The sequence below is a fragment of the Bombus bifarius genome, unplaced genomic scaffold, assembly GCF_011952205.1.
Source record: "Bombus bifarius isolate JDL3187 unplaced genomic scaffold, Bbif_JDL3187 scf7180000008008, whole genome shotgun sequence".
Lineage (NCBI taxonomy): Eukaryota > Metazoa > Arthropoda > Insecta > Hymenoptera > Apidae > Bombus > Bombus bifarius.
The window spans coordinates 2,328,664-2,341,643 of record NW_022884386.1 but is presented as its reverse complement, the minus strand read 5'-3'; the positions used below and the strand labels follow the sequence as shown (position 1 = coordinate 2,341,643).

Below are 12,980 nucleotides of genomic sequence, written 5' to 3'. Positions count from 1 at the left end.
GCATCTCGCTTCAACATTTCGTCTCTCGATGCGAATACCGACTAATTCCAATGTTATGCCACATGTAGAGTGAACAACCGGAAATTTAGACAAGAACACAACGGGATTGTTTTATCGCAGTCGACTGTCCACACGGAGAGACCGGTGAAATTTCTTCACGGTCGGGGGTCACGAGCTAACGAGAAGAATCGCTGGTACTCGCATGGGAAAATTAATTTCGTTCGCACATGGGTTCCTCGAAATTTTTATTTAGTCAAGATATAGATAGGTTCTGTTTCATGTTTTGTGAGGGTGGATTTGTTAAATGGAAAATGAATATTTAGTTAAATGGAAAAAATTGTATTTATCGTGCATTAGTGGATAACACAGTGATTCGAGAAACATTTTGAGAACAATATTTTTCACAGTAAAATTGAATACGATTTCTCTTGTAATATCCTAAGAAAGGTATTGACACGAATTCAAAGAATATTATAGTGTCTGATTTACATTCATATTAACTTCACAATATGGAACTTAGTACACACAGCAGTATCCAGACGTAACCTGTGTACCTTTACGACCACGTGACATTGAAGAACAGGTTCTTGATAGTAGAAAAATATTAAAGGATCGAACAATCGAAGCTAAAGATGGAATAAAGCAAATATATGAATGCACATCAACAAGAATATAAAGCAAGTGCTATAATACAATGTAACATTCATTTTCTTGCGAAAAAGAAGAACTGTTCTCGACAGATTCGTTGCCAATACGTTGTCCGTTTAAGGCAGATTAATTTTTACTAACAATATTTTTCATATTGCGTACCAGTAATAAAAGATAGCGTCGACAGTTCGCGTGAACACCCTGTGCATGATGGATTCTCAAAGAACAAACATTTTGAACAAATAGAATAGCAGCAGAACGTTAATATTAGTTAAATAATACCGAAGGAAATTGATCGATGAGAATAAAATGGCCAGCGACTAAATTGGCGAAGCCGTGAAAATGGTGTTCGAAAGTCTGTAAATAACGCGCTTTGTATTAATTTATGGACGGCGAGCAGCCGTTCGGAGCGCGGCGTTCCGAGGGCGTCGTTATGATGATATACACGTGCAAGGGGTGTTATTTGGATTTCATTACGTCCTGCTCGGGGCACTCCTCGTGAGCACTCGCCTTGTCCGATGGGAGCTCCTAAGAATCTGAAGCAGCTAGCCAGGGGGAAAATATTGGGTCAGCTGGTCGTGTGATCTCTCAAATGATCTTACATTCGTAAATCGCTGAACAGGCTGGTAAATATGAACAAAGAAAAGATATACTACTCTTCTGATATTATTACCTATGTTTGTAACCTTTTTCGTTTTTGACTGAAAGTCAAGTGGCTATTTGATTTAATTCTTTTCAGTATGGCAACTTAATTTTTGCATCGTTTCTATTATATTTCACAGTTGGAGTAAATTAGTTAGACATTGTCCTACATTTGTTGTTATTAAAAATTTATTATATTTTATCAAATCGTCGTATTCCGACTGGGAATAAAACAGAATATCCTAGATTTATTCTCATTAAAAATTCATTATAGTATGCAAAATCGTAAAAACGTATTCCAGCACAGCATATCTTAATTAATTATACTAATTAAACCGAAACTAGCCGTTCGATGTTCTGAAAAATTGAAATATGTGATTAAATTCATGTACTGGCAATTTTTAACTCATACGACTGTGATTTTTAGCTAGGTAATTATTATCAGACTGTAGAACCATCTTTTATCTTGAATTATTACTAACGGAAATACGTTTTTTCTGATTTCCTTATTAAAAAAAGACACAAATCTAATTTAAAATTAGAATCGCTTTTACAGAAAATAAATTCATATATCTATCATTTAATTAATTGATATTTAACATTTTAAAGCACTGTTGCTTATAGGTACGCAACGTTGAGCATAAACGACAAACTATTTGTATCAGTAGTTTCTTGACCGTCGGATCCAAAAAAAATTAGAAGCATTTGTTTCAATTGATTAGTTGCTTTTAACCGAGAATATGATACGCGTACAAAGCGAAATCGCAAAAAATGGAGAATTTTATAATAATTGGAAACGCGGATAGCATCCGAGGAAAGAACGGAACGACTATCGCGATCGAGTCGATTTGATTTGATTTCATGCCGAAATCGAATCCAGCTAATTTCATCCCTCCCACCCACCAATGGACGAAAGTTGCGAACCAGGCTGATCGCGTGTCGCTAGATTAATTTTCGTAACTGTGATTATTGGATGGGTTTTCGGCCACAATTCGAGCCACATTGAGTCGAGATATTGTTGTTATCTGGATCGATTAATTGGACGAAAGTTGACTTTCCGCACACTATATTTCGTACGAGTAAAATTGTAATTACATTGCCCGGGGAAAACATCGAAGGTTTCATATCATTTTATATTTTATAATGTATTGGATTGCTCGGATAATTTGTAACATTTTTTGAAATTTTTATGTTCTGTATATATAGAAATAAATGCGTATTTTATTTTATTCTGTATTGTATACATCCTATGTAATTTGAAAAGAGTTATTTATTATGTACATTTATAAAATATTACCTAGCAAACTTTGCTTTTAGTTGAACGACAAATGCGTTAATTAAAGAGAAAAATCTGGTATCGCCGATAAAAAGAGTTTTCCGATATGAAAGAAGACTTTATGATTTCAGTGAAAAACAAATAAAAGATTTATCCCATTTCGTATTATGTATTTTTACGAAATACTTTTTTCATAAGAAAAGGAAAAAGTCACAAGAAAAATTAATGAATAGGCAAAAAGTTATCGAAAAAAACTGTGCAAATATCATTTAATAATATGTTACTTCTACAAAGATATAACGCTTTCGTTGCAAAGTTTTCGAATTAAATCATGCCTTTTGATATACATAATATCGAACTAAAACGTAGTTATTATACATTAGTGTATACACGTTGAATGTCACGTGATAACATCGAAGGATCGTCATTAATTTTGCATTTTGTAACGACTGCTCTTTGATATAACTACGGGACGAGCGCGCTTTGAGTAAAAGTTTAAGAACAAACGCGTGTAATTTCGTGATAGCTTTCATCTACAAAGTGGAAGATAAAACGCGTAAACACGAGAAATCAGATACATAAAGATATAGATACAGAGAAAATACTTACCATCGGAACAAGGTGCACTCGAACACGTTCAAAGAGGAGACATTTAATCCTTCAAACAAGTGACATCAACTCTCAGTCGTTATTACATTGCAAATTTTAAGAGTGTTCTGCGTAAATACGTGGAATTTCTTATTGTGTAAAATTATCTCGTTATCATGTTCCTCGCTGTACGTTTTTCAGCCGGTCTTTCCTTAACCGATGTAGAGTTACAGCGATATATTATTTAAAAACTCGTGATCTGTACCTACCTCAACCAGTAAATGCAACTAGATGGAAATTTTAATAGTTACATTCGGAGTACAAGTTCGAGCTGTCAAGAACTCACGTTTTAAATAAAACATTCCGAAACATCGAATTTAGTCGAGATTAGTGTGGGAAACGCAAATAGAAACGAGATTCGTAGTGGATGCTCCCAATGATAGCGTAGATGTCGAGAGTCTCGCTTTAGAGGACGACCAGAATATCTGTTCTACTACTGATAAATTCACTTTCATTTCAAAATCGAACGTTTGTATTATCTTGTCATTTTATTCGCCTAAAAATAATACGAGATTGATATTCTTAAATCATTGGCAGATAAACCATTTTTCGTCTATTTAAAAAACAGGAAATATTATTATTATTATATTATTATCTCCTGTTATCGAATTAGAATGGCACGAGTGAGAAGGTTTTACGCGTAAAGTAATGTAATGTACGAAAATAAGTATATAAACGATCTAAATAATCTACAGATGTATTCATTATCGCTCAAGTAAAACAAGTTGTCCGACTACAAGAATACAGGAATACTTCTTCGATGAAAGAGACTGTGTCAATTAACTTCTGATAACAAATTAATTGCTATTTGTACATCGTCATCTACATATTCAACGGCAATTCGAGTAACCGAATAAATAAATAGAAATAGCCTTATAAATAAAAGAACGACATTTTTCTGTGTGACCCTAATTCGACGATCAAATGACGCAAATAGAAAGAAAGACACTGTGGGATAACAGTCGATCAAAAATTCGTAGCGTCTTGATCCGAATGGCAGGATAGGCAGTGAAAAGTTCAACGACGTCTGTCCTTTAACTTTCCAGCCATCCAACGATTCGGTTGGTTCGCCTTTTGAGCGTACGACGATTCTAAAAGGCAGCCACCGCTATGGCCCTCTCGACGCCATTGGGGTTTACGGTTACGGTTAAGTACAGAGCAAAGAGATCGTATCGTTTTCCGAACGATTTGGCTAATCGAGTGGCGCCACGATGGAGAAGGAACTCACCAGGCTGCGGCCGCAGCTATGCGTATATGCGCATTCGGCAGTACGCTGCCGCCGCTGCTCTCGACTTCCGGCTGCGGGAATTTAAACGAGGATCGAGCTCAGAACTGCCGAGAACCTGGAACGCGGCCCTCTTCTTCTAATAACGACCACGATCCTTTTAATTTGTCACGCTGTTGAGAGTTAATTCGAGTTTCGTCTTAGTAAAAGAGAATTGGATTGAAACACGCAAATTTTGAAACATAACGAACGTCAATTTTCTCACTATTATGTCTGACAATAATATTCGTGTATTAGTAATTCGTTCTGCGAGCGAATATTGTTCTCTGGTTTTCTCTTTTTGTTTCTTTTTAATTGAAGCAGCGTGCAAATATAAAACGAGAGCAATGAAAGAGTCAGCTTGTGGAGATCATTTTTTAAAACGCGACGAGACGAAGAATTAATTATTGGATGGCGAAGGTTGTTTCTGCTTTTGTGGTTGAGGAAATTCGTTTTATGGACGAAAGAAGAAAAAAGAGTTAACGGGTACCGACCGCTAGAAATTAGCTGCGAAAATTAACGCCGAGTCCTTCCGCTGGCCCGAAGTGAAATTTTTTGAGGAAGGCGTCCAAGAATTACCTGAGAGGTAGAACACGCTCGTATAAAGTAACGATCGCACGAAATTAGCCTTAAAACCAACGTTACTGCTCGCCGGATATTTTTAGAAAGTTACGCTGGATTTTAATATCGTTCATAGGCCAAATGAATTCGAATATTAATTACGTTTTCTTTCCGTTTTAAAATTGAGGGGTTAAAGTGGCAAATGACGTATTTAAGAGTAAGAAAAAATAATAGGAAACGGTTTTTTTAATGTCAAAAGAAGTAAATATTCCACTAACATTTTACCACTCATTCTCCTTCTAAATATCTATTCTAAATTGTCGTTGTCTAATTGACGTTGTCAATTTATGTTGGAAATCTTCACTCGTATCGCTTGAACCATTGCTATTTCGATTCCCCGGTTAACATTTCTAATTAATCTTTACTCAACTACTATATTTGTACCACTCACATTAATGCCAAATCGTTTAAACGCTTATACCATTCTTATTTAACCACAATTAAGACTATCACCTTTTGGCCGAATTCACGAATATCGATGAAACTTAATCGACTGCCGGGTAATTCGATCGCTCGTGTTCCCTGAAACGCATTTTGTAGCCAGAAAATCCCAAGCCACGATTATTCGGCGAGACTTTGGAGCAGCTGGGTCGAGTTTACTGGCGTTTACCCAACTAGTAGCCGCATTTCGTAGTGATCGGTCGCTATAATAAGTGGAAACTGCGGAACAGGCTAGCGCGTGGTGATTGCTTCCAATCGAGTGGCTAATCATCGGAAACCAATGTAGAGACGACGATCTAGATATATGTACTATATAAGCTAGAACGTAAAACGATGGAAAGGGGTGGAGCGAATTTTTCGTGGCTGGCGTTTCAAGTTTGAGAGCAATCTCTCTCCTCTCTTCTCCCTTCTCTCGAGAAGACGACAAGATGCCCATGTCTAGACGCTTCGAACGCAATTACCGCGAACGTTCCTCTCACGATCGACGTAAAAATGAATCGTCGATCACGATGGACGGGTCCCTGAACATACTTTCGGAAAAACGATAAACAAAAGAAGTTTATAGACACGCGCGCGTTCGATCTCCTAGCGCAATTAATGTTACGGGAAATTGAATGTCTTTCGTGAAAATTGCGTGAAGATGCAGCAAGAACGAGACGAGGATGAAGAACGTATATCCTGGAGTAAACGGAAGAATATCCAAAGTTTATCAGACGAATACGAAACAGGATATACATATACGCAATGTGTCCGCTTTATAGTACGTTCGCCGGTTCGTCATGTGGCAGTTTCTCCTCTTAAGCCACGAGCGAGCAAGCAAGCTCGATATTTCGCTCGATACCCTCGACAGTACGGTACAAGCTAGCGCGACACCCTCGATATACCCCCGAGTTGGTGGTCGAAATAAAATTCTGCCCTCGCCACTGTTCCAATATTATGCGAGAGATATTTCAAACGAGTCGCTGGCTTCACAATGGGTTAGACCAGGAGGGTTGTGGGTGGTGACTCGCAGGAGTGAGGCCTCGTAGCTCATCATCGCATTTATTATTCAACCGTCTGAAACGGCAATAATGTCGGCCCGATGGTATTTAATTTTCGTGCTGTTGAATCATGGCGTGAGACTATATCAAAATATATATCTGCCGACCGTTATGGATCCATGGAAATGTGAAAAAAATAAGAAAAAATAGGGACGAGAAAAGGTAGGGGAAGAGAGAGGGAAAGATGAAAGAAGGAAATGGAGGAAGGACGAGAGAGAAGAAAGGAAACGGAAGCGCAGTTAGAATCGGGTGAGGCAAGCGAATTTTAACATAGGAGGCCTACGGCTTCTATATTCCTTCGACGATCGTGAACGGCCGACCCAGAAAGAACCCCACGACAGAGAGGCTCGTTTATTTCCTGACAGTCATTTCCTCTTCTTTCAGGAGGGAATCGGCTCCCTGAAGGTAGTGCCCGGAGGGGTCGAGCTTAGAGGTCAGGCCGCCGTATTGGATGCTCTGGTGGCCTCCAGCCTGAGATCCAGACGAGGAAAGAATCTGGTGCTCGAGTCCTGGAGCAACTTCACCGCTTCCGCCAGGTCGCACGATGGCCGATTGCTCGCTCGGTTCACCGTTGGTAAGAATATAGTTGACAAAATATTTTGTTGAATGATTTTATTCGACGTTCTTGTTGAACCTTTTCATTGAATATTTTCGTTGCATAGTTTCAATTCGTCAACGAGCCAATTTGTCTCTCCATCACATTTCGACGAATGATTGTTAAGGTATTAACCAACGAAATATTGGATTACAGTTTCGATCGGTGGAAACGAACTATTGATACAGATATTTGATTTGCAATCGCTTGTTTCATTGTATTTCAATGTAATCGAACGTTGTTGGTCGATTCGTAATCGATAGAGGGGAACGAGTCGATTTTAAATTGCGGTCAGAGTTAATTCGAATCGTGAAATGTTTGAAACGGAAGAGTAATTCATGATTAGTATTTAATCAGACTGTTAAAAGTATAGATCGCGAAATTAAACGTTCTCTTCGAGCTTTGAAATTGTAACAAAGAATCTTCAGAACTCTTTGAAGAGGCAGAACGTGAATATCCTGTGGAAAAATGGGATTACTCGGATTTTCAAAGGATTTATAGGATCGCGCGGTAATTGTCCTCAAAATCCTGTCCCCTTTCAAGATGAACGAATATTTAGTTTTATTTCATTCTTCCTTACAGAATTTTTTTAATGCCACCGGATATGTTCGCCTTGCGTCCATTCGAGAAACAAAAGGATCGGATATCGATAACAACGGGGGTAACAGGAATGAGATGTACCCGTTAATGGACACGAACGTTTGCAGTCACATCGGTTTTACAGCTATGGAATTAAATCGCGTGACAATCGTCACGTTGAAGGCATCGGTGCACTGTATTAATGTCGATGACGATCGGAATTTCAAACATTCCCGTGTATAGAAACAAAATTGAGATAACAAAATTCGTTTAATTCTCCCAAAGGAATACGAAAGATATATCTTTCATCTAACATACAAAATCCTCGAAAAATTCTTATTCAATTACGTATTCTCTTTTCAGGTGTTTAAACGTTTAAATGAATACGTCAGTGCTTGTATTCGGTCGGCGAAACAAAACGATTCGAAGTAATTCCTCGTTCTTTGCAGCATAACGATTTAAATCTGCGCGTAAATTCAGGACACGTACAATAAATATGTAAACGAAGATTCGTTACATATTACTAACGGATACCATGGCAAACTTAAACTCCATTATCCCTTTTAAACATTCAGCGAAACGTGATTCCTGGATCTCTGGTTCGATTTCTAACGAGCTCGTTGTCCCGTTGAAGAAGTTTCCACTTCTTCGTTTCTCTTTTTATACCTCTCGTTCCCTTTTATCGTGAAACGGGAAATGGCAGATGACTGTCTTTTTGTCCACTTTACAGGCGAGGATCGCGTGGACTGCGTGTCGAGAGGTTTCCGGATAACCGACCCTCGAGGAGGAGTTCTCTTCTCAGCAGATAGGGAGCAGGTGGTGGTGGGGGCAGAAATGTTGAGGGTGACTGGCGACGGGGGTGCTGTTTTCCAGGGCAGTGTTCAAACGCCTCTCGTCAGAGGGGAATCTGGTCGTGGTCTCAGGTAATCATAAAACGGAAATTGCAATAAGCGAATATACTTTGCTTGTGTGCATAAATATTCTAGAAAAGATTTATGATCATTTCTCATCCATACTGTACTTTCCTAATTTAGTTTGTGGTTTAATATAAAATTTACACAACGATAGAGAGTCACTATACTAAAAGAATAAATAGTTCAATTCCTACGTTCTTTTATTTTACAGATAATAAAATAGTCAAGACATATTGCAATAGGCAAAACTTCTTTTATATCTATCGTAACGTGTCAAACGTCTGTTAAGATAAGGGACATATGAGAGTTAAACAGCTTGATAGACGCATAGAAATGTAGGAAATACCACGGATATACTTAACATTCTCCTTTAAAAGAGATCGCAAAGTGTTTCTTGAAGATCGTTGCAGTAATATTTAATTGTAATTATCTTTGTAGAAAGTTTCATCTCGAAAATTTTCGCTGCTTATTCAGTTCAATATAAATCGTTGATCATTTTTTAGGTCAATTGGCTATTATAAAATTAAGTCAAAACTTGAAACTTATGTTAGGAAACACTAGATATAATGGATACAAGATTTGAGATACGAAAGAGCATATTCAATAATTTAAAAATAAAGGAGAATTTCGTTTAAAGATTTCTCGAATCTCGATCAAAGCAATTTACAATTGCTACATTAAAGTAAATAATCGCGATAATTTCTCGCAGATAGTCTTGTCCCATATTTATTTCGGGGACATCTAAGAGTGGCTTCGATCCGGTTCAACAAACTCAGCGTAACATTTTGGGTCGACTTTCTGCATCTCTCCGATAATCATCCCGGATGCTGGATTCTAGACACAAGTAGCGTTTCGATATTCCAACCAACTTTTCTTGTAGTCCCCCGACTATAAATAATCATACCGAATTGCATTCAATACGACGCATACTCCCGTGGGATTAAACTTCGTGGTAACATGTTAAATATATGGCGTCGGTCAAACGAGAGGGTAGCAGTTCTGTCTGGAATCGTGTAATTGATGGGAAGATTCATTGACAAAGATTGCGTACCTTACTCTCATTGAGTATTTAATCGTTTCGTGTACAATACGATCGAACTTGTTGCCAACGCTCAGCTGCGACCAATGAGAACTAAATCCGCGATGAAAAACTGTTACGTATTCAAACGTCCGTATATTTTCCATTCATTTAAATCTTTATTTATTCATATAAAAATGAACAGGACTCCTGCATGCTTTTTTAATTCTTAAGAGCTATTGTTAGAAGAAATTGTGTTAATATTGGTAAAATGTTACTCTAGTACATTTTATTTTATTTTAGGAAGCAATAACGTCAAACAAATGCAATAAAACATTGTATTATTGCATAACATTAAATGAAAAACGAGATAAATTAATGCCTGCATTTTATTAGTTACAAACGTTATCGAATTGATAATACTACATGGCAATAATATTAAGGATGATATGCTCGTAGTTAAATAATAATGCACAGCAGAAGAAGATACCGGAGAACTTTAACCTTTCAACTAGGTTAATATCTTCAAGCATATGGTTCGCAGAAACTACAAAGATATTTTAAAGAAACGTTCCCACAGTCGTGACACAAATTCTGTTCCGAATCTTCAATCTTCTTCCTGCTTCAACGTTCGGAATCTTCAAAATATTGCCAGTCGTAGCTACGAGTCTTTAAATCTGCATTATATCATATTCAATTGATTTAACAGAGCTCGAAATATTCAGTAGCCACATCAATTTCTCGATTCGTTAAACCACTTGGCGGCTAAATGTCAACGACGACGTTTCGTTTTGAAAGGCGGATAGTAGAAGAAGATAGCGTATTATAAGATGGGAAATTGCGATGGTTTGAAAGAACGAAGCGGATGGCGTACTGATACCGCGATTATTGATAGTGTCGGACAATTTACAGACGGATTTACGATTACAATAAAACTTTGCTCGCGCGGAAAATTATATTCATAGGATTGGATTTATGCCAGATATGAAATACCGAGGATTCGAACGAGCGAGATACTTCGGCTGCAAGCAATAGGTCGTTGGCGATGACGAGGGATGCAGGGGATGCAAGGGAGAAGGCAGTATTGGAAGAAAGACACGGTCGAAGACCCTGCTTTACCACTTCTTAGAAAGAAGGATCGATTATTGCGAGTCTGACGTTGCAGTCGACTAGTTGCCATATTATTTTGTCGCGCGATATTACAAGTTTTCAATCGTATTTAGCTTCTCCAATATGCTACTGTATTTCCTACTTGAGATTCTATCGTTCTCTCTGTCCCTCTCTCTCTCTCTATATATATACATATTAATTCCATTTCTTTGCGTTCTATATTTGTAGCAAGCAAGATTTAAAGCAACCTTCTTTTCCTTTAATTTAATTGGTAATTTACAAAAAGGATAAAATTAGACGATAACATGGATTCGTTAAATTGAAACTTTGGACAAACAACATTTCATATTCGTCGACCAATATTCTTATTCGTTTAAGGATGCATTGAAGAAATCTGATTAACAGACGTCAATTTCATATTACTAATACAAATAGTGGAAGAAAATGATATATCAACCCCTTAACCTACGATTTACGTTCGAGAATTTTGAGCAGAAAACGTAAACAAGCTATTATATATTATATCATATATCATATTTGGCCCGATCATCGTACTACGGGCTATGCCCGTAGTTGTAGGTTAAGGGGTTAATAATAGAAATAATAAAATATTGAATAGAGATTGTAATAGAATTTGAAGATGAAGTATCAATTGTGATAACATAGCGACTCAATGTTATAGCACCTTTAAACATGCAATGCGAATAGCGCAATTTCACGCGACATTCCAACGGTCAACTTAAATCTCAATAATAAATAATTTTATACAATTATTGACAAATTCTCTGTCAACAGACTGGAATCAGCAACCAGATCCCTGAAGATCAGCGCTCCCCAGCGAGTGGTCATTGAATCCTGGGCGAACGAAATCTCAGCCTCCTGTTTAACGGATCTGAAACTTCAAAGCGTACACGGCGGCATCAAATTGGACGCGAAGACTCTCTTCATGAAAGGCTTGAAGACAGCCAGTCCTAACCAAGCACACTCTTCGAGAGAACAGCAGCAGCAACAGCAGCACTCCACCAGGACGTCCTCTCACCAAAGTCAGAGAGACACGACCATTTATCAGTTATGTGCCTGTGCTAACGGCAAACTTTTTTTGGCTAGGTCCGAAGGGACGTGTCAAGCGGACAAATCGATTTGCTAATACTAAACGATTAAACTAGACGCGACTGGATGTTTGAAAAAATCTAAATAAAGGATCCTCGCAATGGAGAAGACACCGATCCTACGATGAAACGCGATGTAATCAGATTGACGAGCGGAACGAGCAGATGGTGATCGAAATTTGTCGCGCGGAAGTTGTAGAAATTGATGGAGGTTGCGGTGCATGGTAGTCGAAGTCCCGAGATCGCCCGAGGCCTTTCGCTTTTCGCTGATGTTTCCGCTCTAGAACGACGCGTGGACGCTGGTTCCCATCGTTTAGGTCCGCGTTTCGCTGTTTTATCCCGCTGGATCCTATGGACAAAGCGTTGGCGCCTCGCGAAAGATGAAAAGGGAAAAACAAATGAACACTGTTAGAAACCGTGTTTCCAATGGCGGTGCTAATTCCCGATCGGTGGATCGACAAACAGCGAAGCTACTACGAAATGAATGTATATCTTGTATATTAACGAAATGGATTATCGGTAGTCAGCGGCTGGTAATCGAATCGTCATCTCGTTCCTGTCTGTCCCTGCCCTGTCATTAGGTCGAATCATTTTCCCCCGCCCAATTCTCCCTTGCTGGTTTGTTTCGCGCAAAATATCGTTCGTGTGACCAGTCGATAGGCAACGATTTGCAGTTCCTTTGAACCCGATCGAACGAAAGTTTAAAAAGAAGAGAATGAGAGAGAGAGAGAGAGAGATGGAAATGCATATGAGAAAGAAAGAGAAAGACGTATGAAGAGATATATCTTGCCGTGTTAAAACTATCGTTTCTAGCGTGTGCGCAAAAATCTGTGTGTTTTCGCCCGGTTCCGGATACGCCGATTAGAGTGACACGTCGCGATTAGAGGAACCTTTATTTTGGAGCGTGTTTTGCGATTAAAGGGAGACGCAAGTGTAGTTCACTGTAAAAGGATCTGATTGTGTGATCCAGCTTGCACGCTGTACATCGGCCATGTCCATCTATTTATGTATGTGGCAATAAAGTGGTTATTGTTACTATTATTATTAAACACGATGAAGCATTTTTTCTCGCCCT

The 12,980-nt window shown here is 38.4% G+C and overlaps 1 protein-coding gene and 1 long non-coding RNA gene across 11 annotated transcripts in view; both read left to right on the top strand.

Moving 5' to 3' along the window:
- The window catches only part of LOC117206614 (zeta-sarcoglycan), a 218,442-nt gene extending 205,488 nt beyond the window's left edge, over nucleotides 1-12,954 (top strand). For all 10 annotated transcript variants that reach the window (XM_033446102.1, XM_033446108.1, XM_033446105.1 and 7 more), the window contains 3 exons: nucleotides 6,965-7,154; nucleotides 8,485-8,677; nucleotides 11,592-12,954. In XM_033446102.1, the coding sequence (XP_033301993.1) occupies nucleotides 6,965-7,154; nucleotides 8,485-8,677; nucleotides 11,592-11,943 (735 nt within the window). In that variant the 3' untranslated portion in view covers nucleotides 11,944-12,954. The remainder of the gene's footprint in view (nucleotides 1-6,964; nucleotides 7,155-8,484; nucleotides 8,678-11,591) is intronic.
- Nucleotides 7,309-8,159, top strand: LOC117206615. Its single transcript, XR_004487415.1, has 2 exons — nucleotides 7,309-7,685; nucleotides 7,758-8,159. It is a non-coding gene; the product is annotated as an uncharacterized LOC117206615 (long non-coding RNA).
- Nucleotides 12,955-12,980: the final 26 nt, after the last annotated feature.